The following is a 12,720-nucleotide window of genomic DNA, read 5'->3' on the forward strand; positions in this document are numbered from 1 at the left end:
AGCCCAATCTGGCATCTTGTGCCAGTGTGCCACTGCCAGTATTGTTGTCATTCTGTTTGCCCTATATTTCCATCCATAGGACAGCCGCATGTTGCGTCACCACCAGCTGTGTGGATTCGTGGAATAAATATCCCGAGCCACTTCTGTCACATGAAATTTATTATACTGGACGTGCAGAATATATAAAGCAGAGCTTGTCTCGTCGACAAACACCGTTTCGAGCGTGGAACCACCCATGCCTTTGGATAACTGCGTTTCTAAATCGTACCGACTCCCGATTAAGGATTTAGACGGACGTGAATCCTCTTCTGCTCTTTGTTTTGTCGGGTAAAGGGAACTGAAATGTCGATTGAGAAACAAAGCGTGCCCGAGGAAAACCTTCAGGGTATGTAGCTATCAAACCAGCTCAAGTTAATATTATTTTATGCATGTTTCTCCTTAAAACGCCATTATATGTACATAATTGTGGGGATTATCGTTGGTCTAAAGCAGTGACGTTCGATATTAGATGACAATATTTCATATATGCATCAAATTCCGGTTTCACATAAAATTAAATGATTGTCCAGGTATTGTTAATAGGCTATTTCACGGAATAATATGTGTCAAGAAGCAGGAGGTGTGGGCTACAAAACAAAAAACATAATGACGCATGTGATCTGCAATAATAAAAATGGAAGCGAAACAATGTTCGATTCGTGCAGGAATCATTATTTAGAGTCGGATCTCTTCACTGAACCGGTTCACAGAACCGTTATGAAAAAATTGTTCTGGAATTAAACTGAAATGTTGTCGATTCGACAACTCGCCAACTCACTGAACGGAGAACCGCCTCTTTCGAACAGATCTGAATCCTAATGAGCCGAATTATAATAACAAGTTAAAATAAATATCCTTATTATTATTATTATTATAACGTAAAAAAAGAAGTAATGGAATCACGGGATGACGTAAAGAATCACTAAACCATTTTAACCGGTTCCTTGAAACGAGCTGTCTGAACGAACCGATTCACAGAAAGGAGGCGGACTACTTGAAAGAGGTGTATTACACAGCCTGATTTCATTGGATGATGAGTGAAAAAAAATGACCTGATTCCATGAGCTATTTCTAGCCAGAGCACTGTTTGTTTTCCTCTGGCTGCTGGGTTGAGTCTCAAGTGCTGGCATGTCCTCTGCTTTTCTGGATATTCTGGTCGCTGTGTCACGATCATGGATTCATGCCCAACCCAGTTTTCAATATGTCCTGTCGATAAAATATTTGGTTAAAACAACTGGTTATGACATGTGATGCTTGCAATACACTGAATTGCAAAACATAATTGCACTTGATGCACTTATATTCATGACATGTGATGCTTGCAATACACCGATACTTGAAAGACAATGGCATATAGGCTGTATATAAAAACATAATATATGTGAGGAGTGCACAACATTAGAAGAAAAACCAAGGCTAAAAAACAATGGACTGTAGATAAAGTCAGCATGAAATGGAAGTTTCAATCGTCATTTCTTCCCTATTGTGACATATCGGAATGAAACAGCTTTACAAGCTAGAAAAAAAAAATGTTGGGCGAGACTTGATCTTGTCCCTTGGAATTGATTGTATTGTATTGGTTTGCTATTGGTGGATCTCATGTGAGTGACAGGTTGCCCCGCCCTCGCGCCAGTAAACATCATCAGAGAATAGATGTTGCTGCAAGAGGGAGGAGGAAGTCACTTTGATTAAAGATTACGAGGCACATTAATTAAAATAATGTGCATAGATAAATCATTTATAATCAATACTGCAATATTCCATTTAAAATGGTGACTTTAAATCTGCACGCAACACTAAAAACAAAGACCTAGAAATGATTTGTCTTTTTCCTGCAGGTTCCTGGGTGGAGCTGCATTTTAACAATGGAGGCGGCAGCAGTCCTAAAGGAGCAACGGAGGAACAGGCCGCCAGCACCGCCCCGAGTGGAGACCTGGAGAAGATGCTTCTGGAAGCACAGCACGAGTCGGGCAGGAGCAGCTCCAGAGGAAGCCTGCCATGTGATAGGTCAGTCTGACCAGATTTTAATTTAGATTAGAATACCGTAAGATGTTCATTTGATAGGATAAGCATGTTATAATAAAATAATAAATGTATATGAATAAATTATATATATTTGGGAATCTCACCAGTCCTCCAAGATCCCAGACTCCTTCACACTTGCGCAGGGGCTCAGAGGTCCACAGCTCTGGAGAAAAGAACAGCTCACAGGTAGATATTAGCAGCTTGTCATGACTTAGAGGGGTGGTTGATTATGATTTCACTTTTCTAACTTTAGTTAAGTGTGTAATGTTGCTGTTTGAGCATAAACAACATCTGCAAAGTTACAATGCTCAAAGTTCAAAGCAAAGGGAGATATTTGCTTTTAAAGAAATTGTTTTTTAAGGACTACAACAAACGGCTGGTAGGGACTACACGACATTCCTCCCGGGTTAGTGACTAACCCTAACATTTACATAAACCCCGCCCCCAGGAACACACAGTCCATGTTGAGAAGAGGAAGAGTTGTTGTAGTAGAGCACATTTGTGAGTCTGCTCAAGCTCTCGCATCCGTCTTTTCACATGCAATACAGTTCATAACACAAATGCAATAGCATGTCACTCTGTAGGCATCTTACAACAGTTCCCACACGAGCGATTTATAGATTATCATGACAGAATATGCTAATTGAAGATAGTTAACTCCACATCAGCAACATAAATTCATCAACTAACCATTCAGAGACATCCTGTTGCATTCTACATGTTGTCACTTCTTCTTGAGTCGCTCCATCTTTGTCCGACTCCAGTTTAAACATAAAAGGCAGAACAGTTTCTGACATTTTAGTGCATGTCTGCCTGAGGTAATCAGAGCTACTCACACACACACACACACACACACACACACACACACACACACACACACACACACACACACACACACACACACACACACACACACACACACACACACACACACACACACACACACACACACACACACACACACACACACACACACACACACTCTTGAAACTCCGCCCTCTGTGCAGGGAGCAGCAGCTCATTTGCATTTAAAGGGACACACATGAAACAACGCGTTTTTACTGACCCTCAACTTCACATACACACTCTGGGGACAACAGAAACTTATTTTACATAATAAAAAGGGGCATAATACCACCCCTTTAATTCAATTGTACTAGTGCAGGTTTACTTGTGCTTTAATGTAGACTGGTATACAATAAGATTCAATGTTCCCTTGGTCAAGATAAATGCAGAATCATCAGGGGATTTAAAATAGTGGTTTTCAGACCTGAAAGAAAGTTACGTAAATTAATACAAAAACTTGTGGAAAATTCTATAGGAGATACATATTTTTATACATGTATAAATGTATAATCAGTTAGAAATTGCTTTGTTAGTGCTCCATAAACTTTTTTAAAAAGCCTATATTTATTAAGTTGATGATATTTTAAGGTGTCCGTGTTACAGTGTAATTATGCATTTAAGTACTATGTAACCACATATACTTATTATACGGTTAGGATTGGGGTTTGGTTTAAGTTTAGTTGCATGTAATTATGCATAATTTATAGTTATTACTACAATAGCTACATGTAAAGTAAAGTGTTACTGTTCCCTGATATTGATGCAATACTGTGTACATACATCTGTAACAAATTTCTATAATTACACTGTTGATGACCCTTAACCCACCCTTAAACCTAACCATATCACCAAACCTTAACTGTTTCCCACCTCAATAGCAACACAAGTGTTTTGCAGTACAACAATACAATACCAAACAATACATTTTTTAATGCAAGTACATAGTAAAGACACCTAATATAGTAGGACCATTTCTATAAAATTATTTTTTAAAACCCAGTAAAGCCAAATATAATTCATGGATATTTATTGAATCCTGTAATCCATTTATTGAGTCATGCACCATATATGAGTGCAACGGTCACAGACCTCAGTGTAGCATGTTTACATTGAAAAACTATGGTAAAGGAGTGAAATGGAATGTAAAAGCACGTCCTGTGTGAACGGCCCCTAACTTTGTTGTGGTCTGGTTTAAGTCAGAGGAAGACTATTTGGAGAGGAGAAGAGAGGTGGAGATCCTGATGAAGAAAAATGCAGACTGGATCTGGGACTGGTCGAGCCGGCCGGAAAACTTGCCACCCAAGTACCTAAACTTTTAGAAAACATATAATTTAATAATGTTAATAAGCCAACGTAAAAGCATCTCAGCAGTAATGAGGAAGGTCAAACAGATCACACAGTAAATTTTGCCTTTGTAGGGAATTTCTGCTGAGGCACCCGAAGCGTTCCAGCACACTCAGCATGAGGAACACCAGTGTGATGAAGAAGGGAGGAATCTTCTCTGCAGAATTCCTCAAAGTTTTCCTACCCTCGCTCGTCCTTTCGCACATCCTTGCAGTGGGACTCGGGTGAGTACATTTAAACAAACCCCTGAACCCTACTATTAAAGTTACCCTAATATATCAGTGTGTAACTTTTGTACCAATCACTTTTTAAGCTGCAGTATTGTTAATGTTAACCAAAACTATTCAAAATCATAAGTATATGAATAAAATAATATAATTATAAGATAAAAAAACATTAACAATGCTGCCTTCAGTGTTATTTCAGTATTATTGATATACTATTTTATGCTAATAGATAGATATGTATGTGTATGTGTGTATGTGTGTGTGTGTATGCATGTATGTATACACATATAATGTTTACATTAAGGTTTTTTAATGTTTTTGAAAGATGTCTCAATCTCACCAAAGCTGTATTTATTTGATCAAAAATACAGTAAAATCGATAATACTGTGAAATATTATTACAATTTAAACTAGTTTCTGTTGTAATATATTTTTTATAGTTTACATTAGAATGATTTCTGAAGGATCATGTGACTCTGAAGAGTAATGTATGGGTAATGATGCTGAAAATTCTGCTTTGCATCACAGGAATAAATTACATTTCAAAATATATTACAACAGAAACCAGTTAATTTAAATTGTAATAATATTTCACTGTATTTGATCAAATAATTAAGAGACATCTTTAAAAAACCTTAACGTTTCCAAACATTTGACCGGTAGCGGTCAGATCACATTAATTTTGCCTGTCACACAACAAAATAAAGAAATCCTATGAACTTACATTTAAGGGAGATCCTGAGCCATAAATAGGGAACTGAATATTTTAGAGAGTTGTGGGTAGTCAACGGGTATCAACCACCCAGTGTTTTGCACGATTTTAAGCCTTGTATTTATTGGTTTTGATGTTAAAAAAGCAAGCCAAATCCTTTTTATCCGCAGAGACAATATTTTATAGTAACGCATAAAGGGCTATTTTTGAGTCCCGTGGATGGATGCGGTCTGCGTGCTGGAATGCATGCTAGTGTGCTCTACAGGGGGTTAGTATGACTTAGCAGTTTTCCACTGACGTAAATCTCTCACTCAATGATGCAAAAACAAGTCCGCTGATTTACCGAAAAATCAACCTGGAAGAGCTGAGAGTTATTCATTTTCATGATAAATGAATACTAGAATTCATGTTCTTATTTAGCCTGAGAATGCTACTAACTCCATCTGATATTAATTTCTTCTTTTTAGGGTGTACATCGGAAGGCGTATTACTACTTCTGGCACATTTTGAGGGAGCAGGAAAAGCCAAGAAACAAGACAAATCTCATATACGCACATCCACCATCTCAGCTGCTTCGTCGTGAATAAGTGCTTGTGTAGATGCAGATAGGGCAAGGTCACGTGACACATTTCCTCTTCCCGGCTGTGAGCCGCTCTGTCTCGCTTCCCCCTAGTGTATTCCACTGGCCTTTCCCATAATTCCTCTTCCAAATCGACATGTAATGCCAGTCCATTCCAGGGCCGTCAGCGCAGGGAAGGCTACGCTAGACTTATAGGCACATGCCTGATAGGATTAGATGTACTGCATCCTCATAATTTCGTATTTACTCGTACCAAGACTACTAAGAATATTGAGAGGATCATAAAATAAGGGATGAGAGAGAGGAAAGGACGAGTGGATCACGAGATGCTGGATCTCCAGAGATGGTACCTGAAACTTATGACTGTGAATTGGGAGATTTAACTTTCTACCCCATTAAAAACAGGGATCGTATCTATCGAATGCTAAATCTCAACATTTGATGATATAACAAAAGTATATGACTTGTTTTACCTTGTCAAAGCTCCATTTTGCTGTATCTTGAAGTTGTTTCTGCATGCAAGATGTTCCAGACACCAAAAAACAGACCTTTGCTTTGGGAATCAGGCTGTGCACAGTATTATACAGTATATACAGACACAACAGCAACTGTCCTTAGTAAATACTAGCCAAAAGTTGAGTATCATATCAACTCTTAACTGAATGTCAATTGAAATCACAAATAAATGTACAATATACTTCAAGCTTGAGAGATTTTACTAATGTTATTGAATTAATTTCGCCTTAGTGCTCACCTGAATTGAAATCAGATGTTCTTCACTGATGTTTATCTGAATGGTCAGGGTTCCAGCCCAAAGATTGCCTTAAATAAAACTGTTAATGAATCAGGCAGGAGCATAAGGGAAATTGTGTAAATTTGTGCATGTTTTGTAGTCTTTAAAAAGCATATTCAGTGTACGTGTCAATTTCATAATGGTTTTGTATCAACACAGGGTATCAACAGAAATAAATGTCTGCCAAACTACTTCAACGCTTCCTCTGGATTCTGTGTTTTAAGAATTATTACAGTTATATTAAAGGGATAGTTCACCCAATGAACATTGTCATTATTTACTCACCCTCAAGAAGATAGTTTGAAGAACGTTTCTGGTCCTTATAGACTTCCTCACTGTTTTCTTCTTATCTATTCTATGAAAGTCAATGGGACCAGCAACTGCTTGGTTACCAACATTGTTCAAAATATCTTCCTTTATTTTCAACAGAAGAAAGAACTTCAGAGCGAGTGATTGAGCAAACAAATTCTTGATTCATCTCCATATTTCAACAGCAGTATATACACATGCTACAGTCCTAGGCATTTCAAAATAGGTGGATGCTGTTGTTCTAGATTGGTAATTTTGCAAACTCACAACATCTCTAATGCATTGTCCTGCACACTAGTTTAAAATGGCAATTATGAATGTGCACCAATTGAGAATGAGAAAGCAATGCATCTGTTACCAACATTAATTTGACTTAAAGATAACAGGACACATTTCCAAGAAAACGGGATGTTGCCCACCAATCGGTTCACATGAATTTGAACCATACCTAAGTTTTACACAGTTATCAGACACTTTTTAATAGGAATAAGTATACATACCATATTTACACTGAACATAGACAAAACGTTTGCCAAGGCTACCAGAAATTATTTAAATAAGTGTTGGTCAGTGTGTCGATTGAGATAAACACAATTAAAATTTTATTTAACTTTGGTCAAAAATAATCAAACAAGTGTACACTTTCACAATGTTATCATCATCATCATCATCATCATCATCATTTAACAAGGAACAAGGTCCGAGTACGTAACCGACCCTTAAGTTCCCATATTTAAAGAGTGTCACAATCAGCTATACAACAACTTTGCACTTGTCAATCGTTAAGTTACGTTTGTCATTTTGACATCAGTTTTGCAGCCGCATGTCAAAATTCAGCAGCACGCAAACTGTTGTCACTGGTTTCTTTAAACCACATCCTGATGCACAATAAATCCGCTTAGCTCAATTTCTGCGCAACTTTTTCTTTTGCGCAGGAATTGAGCGCAAGGAGTATCTCAACATTGGTATGTGATGTGTTTAACGTCGATTGACTGGAGGAAAGCCAGTTTTGTCTCTAGAGGCACTCGACACATCGTTTTCAATTTGAGTGTTCTACGCCGGTCACCGACCGTACGATATCTTGTATATTAGTGTCCAAATACTAAGCCGCAAGAACCGTAGCAGCACATGAACGGACAAACGGGAGTGCTAAAAGGACAAATAATGCATGTAGGAAGAATTGTGGGAAAAAGTAGCTGGGGCGACTTGATGTCGAGATCATCTAGTCCTCAAGGTTATCAGGTGAGGATTATTTTAGGACAGACTTAAGGCGGTAGAATCCCTTTACAAAAGAAAAATGAGAAAGAAAAAGAACTAATACCAAAATAAAAACAGGATCTAAAGCAAATCAGACGGCAATACTGATGCTTATGGCCAATGTCCTCATTCAAACAGTGCAACTGCAAATTCAAGTAGTACAACATGGAGATTTGCTTCCCAACCGGCTCATTATCAGGGAATTACGTTTGGTTTGATGTCGTCTTTAGACTCCTCCGACATACAAGCAAGTGAAATCTTAAAATCAAGGCCAAAAACAAACCTATTTAGTCATTTGGTAAATTCCCATGTTTTTTGGGGTTGAATTCCCCAATAATGCTGCCGATACAGGTTCAGCAGGATGATTTCACATTTTAACCACTGGCGCTCCAGATCTACATATGCAGATTACATGCAAATATAGAACATAAAATTCATACATACCTGCTCATAATGTAAAAACTCTTTCTCTTTGTAGTTATGTTACTTTTATTAAGTGGTTTGACACCAGAGGGTGTAATATATAGATACAGTCAGTGAGTAGATATTATGCATGAGAAAACAAGAAAAGAAAAAAGGTATAAAAACAGAACAAAAAGTAAAAACGAAAGAAAACTGTCCACTGACCAAATTGGAGACCTGTTTTAAGTGCTTAAAAGGTAGAAGATCAAGGCCTGAGAGTCGGGCCAGGGGAAGGAATGTTAACAGGCAATAAACAAACGCTCATGAAGGCCTGAATTTCGAAGTCGAACAGCGAGTACATACGATTGACAGCGAGACGTTACTCATCCTGGTGCGTTTCCGTACTTTTGGTCGTCAAATCATAAAAACTTAAGGCTCAGCCGAAAGACGAATACATGTACGACTTTTGCGAAGTTGATCTGGTCTGAATGCTGATTGGTGCCGCTGGAGGGTTGGTTGAAATTGGCCTTCACCTCTGCTTTTTTTTCTTTTCTTTCTTTTTTTAAATTATTGACACCCTCCCAAAGAGGGCTTTTTCCAAAATATACAATGTCTCTCAGCTTCCTTGACTACGTGTGAAAAACAAGTGCTTCACTTCTTTGTCAGGATGACAACGGGGCCATATTTCTCTTACAGATTTAACGACTAAGCAAAGTACGAGATTTCTTGAGTGTCCTCCGACCTGGGCCGGGGGAAACGGGGAGGAGGGGATGTTTATTTTTTCTTGATTTTTGTTTCTTCTTGGTTTTTAAATCACTCTCTTTCTCTCTTTTTTTTTTTTTAATTAAGTTTGTCCTGGAATATATACAGGTTGTTGGTGGCGGCCACAGCTATGACGTTCTCTTTCGGGTGCCAGGCGGTGTGTAGGATCTTCTTGTTGAAGTCCAGGCTGTCCACGCTGATTTCGTCTTTCTTCCGTTTGCCGCCGGTGCAGACCTTGCGGGGTTTGAGCATGGCACGGGGTTTACTGTTCTCCCTCGACGCCTCCAGTGTGATGTCCCTGCGCGTGTTCCTGTCGAACATCCTAAAGAAGTTGTTGTAGGAACCCGTCATAATGGCACTGAGGAGGAGGGAAGGAGGAAAAGAATAAAGATTAGTCACCATTTACTTATTGTAAAGTTTAGGTTACCTAAAACGCAGTCTCAAAAGGCTTCCGAGTTTGAGAATTTCTGCACACCTGAATGTAAAATAATGACTGTTTTCAATCAGCCACGCCACTGGTCAAGACTTGGTTTGCATCTTAAACACTGTTAAGCATTGGTTTTACTGCAGGACATCTGATTTGTAGGCTTGAATGGTTTCTAACTATACTGATTCAGTTCAAAAGCCTGATTCAGTGATTCTTTCAGTCCCATCAAAAATGTTCAAGTACCACTTCATCAACACGAATCAGAACCTTTTTTCCTACATGATATCATTAATATTATTAAAGTAAATATTATCATGATTAAAACTTACCAAGTATCTTCCACTCAATTTTTAATGAGTAGTTTATATACATTCAAATATTTCACAAGAAACATACCATTATCCAGTCTTTACAAATATGCACAAATAATATGGCATGTGTCATCCACACAAATTGTTGTGATTACTGTAATATTGACAAATCTAAGATAATTATTTTTTATTTTTTTTATGTAGCAGACTTGCTTCCACCCTCCAAAGAACTCAAGCCAGGGAAACCAAATTAAAATGAAATTTAAATTTTAAATACAAATTAATAATAAATAGCTGAAATTAATAGTAAATATTTTAAAATATTTTATATATATATATTTGGGGTTGTCACATTATTGGGAAGGATAAACTGCTTTAAAAAGTAGAACTGTAGGAATGGGACTTCAATAGAGCATGTGGGAAGAAGCATTTGGAAATTCTACATTCTCTACATTCACCCTCATGAAAAACAGTTTCGCACCTGTCTGAACCGTTCCAACAGCACTCAAACTTGTCGAAAATACAGTCGTTCTCGTAGAGCGAGCACAACTTGCTACGTAGGTACTCGTGTACCTGAAACAAAGAAGCACATGGGAATCAGCAAAAACATATCACTCTCAAAATAAGACACATTTAAGCACTGTGAAACTATGGGGAGGTGCCGGCACTATTTGAAGAATGTATTAATTGAAGACGTGCAACACCATGTTCTGAAAATATGCGAAACATGACTAGACATGCTCTGGAATGCCAGTTGTCGCAATAATCAGATCTCTCCTGTACCTGGTAGGTCTCTACGGGCCGGTTCTCCATGTTCAGGTCCCAAACTTTGACGGAGAGGTAATCGCGGGTCATCATGTATCTACCGCTGTGGCTGAACTTGACGTCGGATATGGAGGAGATGATTTCTGAGAAGAACGACCGGCTGCTGGGATCTTCTGGCTCCTCAAAAACTTTGGAGAAACAAAACCACAATATTTTTGTTGAAATTTCTCACTTGCAGCTTCAATGTTCCAGCTTGTTTGAGTGGAAACTGTAAAATTGTGTAGTGCACAATGCACATGTACACTACCATTCAAAAGTTTGCAGTCAGTAAGATTTTATTTCTAGAAAGAAATTAATACTTATATTGCATTATAAATATAGTTAGTTACTTTTAATCAATTTAAAGTTGCAAAAGACTTCTATTTCAATTAAATGCTATTCTTTTGAACTTTATATTCACCCAATAATCTTGAAAAAAAAAGTATTTTTCCATAAAAATATATTAAGCAGCACAACTGTTTTCAACTGTGATAAGAAATGTTTCTTCAGCAGCAAATCAGCATACGATCATGTGAAATTATACTGTACCATTTCCCTTTTGTAAAGAATATTTGGTTGTATACACTGCATACTGCACATTATGAAGTAAAAGACAGTAGAAAACCAAGTCCATTTATTCCATCCAAACACTTCACTTTTATGCATGTGCAGTGTTTTGAAACGAGTGGATTTTACAGGAAGTAAATGGCCAGAGTTTGCTGTTTTGCTTTGTTGGTCTGGAATGAGGTCTAAGTTGAGAACAGAGTGTTCGATTAATTACATAACCCAGTGATTACGTAACACAAGCCCTGCTGACATTGAACACTGGAAGCACACTGCAAAAACAGACAAAACGGGAACTCTCCACAGCCTTTTAGTGAGAGACTGAGTCTGATCTTTTTTTTTTTTCAGGAAAATGATCACACAAAAAGTTCAGACTGTCCGATGGAAAATAAAGGGATGCAAGATTAGATAAAAAAAATAAACATTTGGAAGAGACATTGGACTAACTTCAAATACTCACATTTACTATGTCTATCGCAGAGCGCGGCGGCCCTCATGTCACACAGGCGGATGGTTCCTTTACTACTGCTGTATACAAAGACGTTACACTGGTGTGGGTGACACTCGGCCGCCGTTATCACCTCCGTCAGCTCCTCCATATTGGCTGGTTTTATATCTACAATGTCTGAGGGGGGAAACCATAAAGGAAACCAACAGAAAGTAGTTTACACACACTGAGACATCACTGCTGCAGGCCTTGTTCATTACTTGGGGATTTGGCTTCTAAACAAAAACGTGGTTGAAAAAGATGATTGGAGGATGTTTTCTAATTGTCATTTAAAATATATTCAGATTGGTCAATGCCTTCAATATAAAAAAAGTATGTTTTACAATAAAATACAATTGTTAAAAGGGTTATATTCAGGGCCTAAAACTAATTTTTGCCACACCTGCCAATGGCCGATGACTTCAGAAAATTTACTGGCCACAAATATTTTTTACCAGCCATGAAACGCAGATAAATCCTTAATAAGTTACAACTGTTATTCAGTCAAAAGCAGTAAGTGATTGTTCTCTGTTCTTTTGTTGACTGATTAACATTAAAAACACACAAAAGCAGAAATATTAGGCTGCTGTCACTTTAAGTGCTAATGCACGGATCCAATATACAAATACTGTTACACGTGTTTTATTTCTCAACTTTTTGAACACGTACTTCAGATGTTTGCGCACAGAAAACTTGCCACACAGCATGAGCAACGAATTCGTGAAGATTCAACACTGCCCCATCAACTGTCCCGAGCATTGTTCACGTTTTTTTTGCATTGTTAGAATTCATAAAAATGTTACCGGCCAACTGGCGATTGACAGTTTCATA

At 37.9% G+C, this 12,720-nt stretch overlaps 2 protein-coding genes across 2 annotated transcripts in view; one reads left to right on the forward strand and one right to left on the reverse strand.

The window, feature by feature from the left end:
* On the forward strand, positions 1–8,223 carry bnip3 (BCL2 interacting protein 3). The gene is made up of 6 exons (XM_079851026.1): positions 1–385; positions 1,878–2,046; positions 2,172–2,250; positions 4,107–4,213; positions 4,329–4,478; positions 5,661–8,223. Exons 1-6 carry the CDS (start codon positions 343–345, stop codon positions 5,701–5,703), a joined length of 591 nt encoding a protein of 196 aa, XP_079707152.1. The 5' UTR covers positions 1–342; the 3' UTR covers positions 5,704–8,223.
* Positions 7,451–12,720, reverse strand: part of ppp2r2d (protein phosphatase 2, regulatory subunit B, delta) — a 20,889-nt gene continuing 15,619 nt past the window's right edge. Inside the window, exons 7-10 of the mRNA XM_079851025.1 lie at positions 11,863–12,027; positions 10,818–10,987; positions 10,516–10,607; positions 7,451–9,654 (exon numbers count right to left, since the gene is read on the reverse strand). Coding sequence (XP_079707151.1) covers positions 9,375–9,654; positions 10,516–10,607; positions 10,818–10,987; positions 11,863–12,027 — 707 coding nt within the window. The 3' untranslated portion in view covers positions 7,451–9,374. The remainder of the gene's footprint in view (positions 9,655–10,515; positions 10,608–10,817; positions 10,988–11,862; positions 12,028–12,720) is intronic.

This window comes from Squalius cephalus (assembly GCF_949319135.1).
Source record: "Squalius cephalus genome assembly, chromosome: 19".
Taxonomy (NCBI): Eukaryota; Metazoa; Chordata; class Actinopteri; order Cypriniformes; family Leuciscidae; genus Squalius; species Squalius cephalus.

What these genes read in the sequence shown, in the direction of transcription:
- bnip3 (XM_079851026.1), top strand. Translation starts at nt 343, where the DNA reads ATGTCGATTGAGAAACAAAGCGTGCCCGAGGAAAACCTTCAGG. An exon ending in GAGAAAAGAACAGCTCACAG is followed by an intron (nt 2,251 to 4,106) that starts GTAGATATTAGC and finishes GTCTGGTTTAAG; the next exon opens with TCAGAGGAAGACTATTTGGA. An exon ending in ATCCTTGCAGTGGGACTCGG is followed by an intron (nt 4,479 to 5,660) that starts GTGAGTACATTT and finishes TCTTCTTTTTAG; the next exon opens with GGTGTACATCGGAAGGCGTA.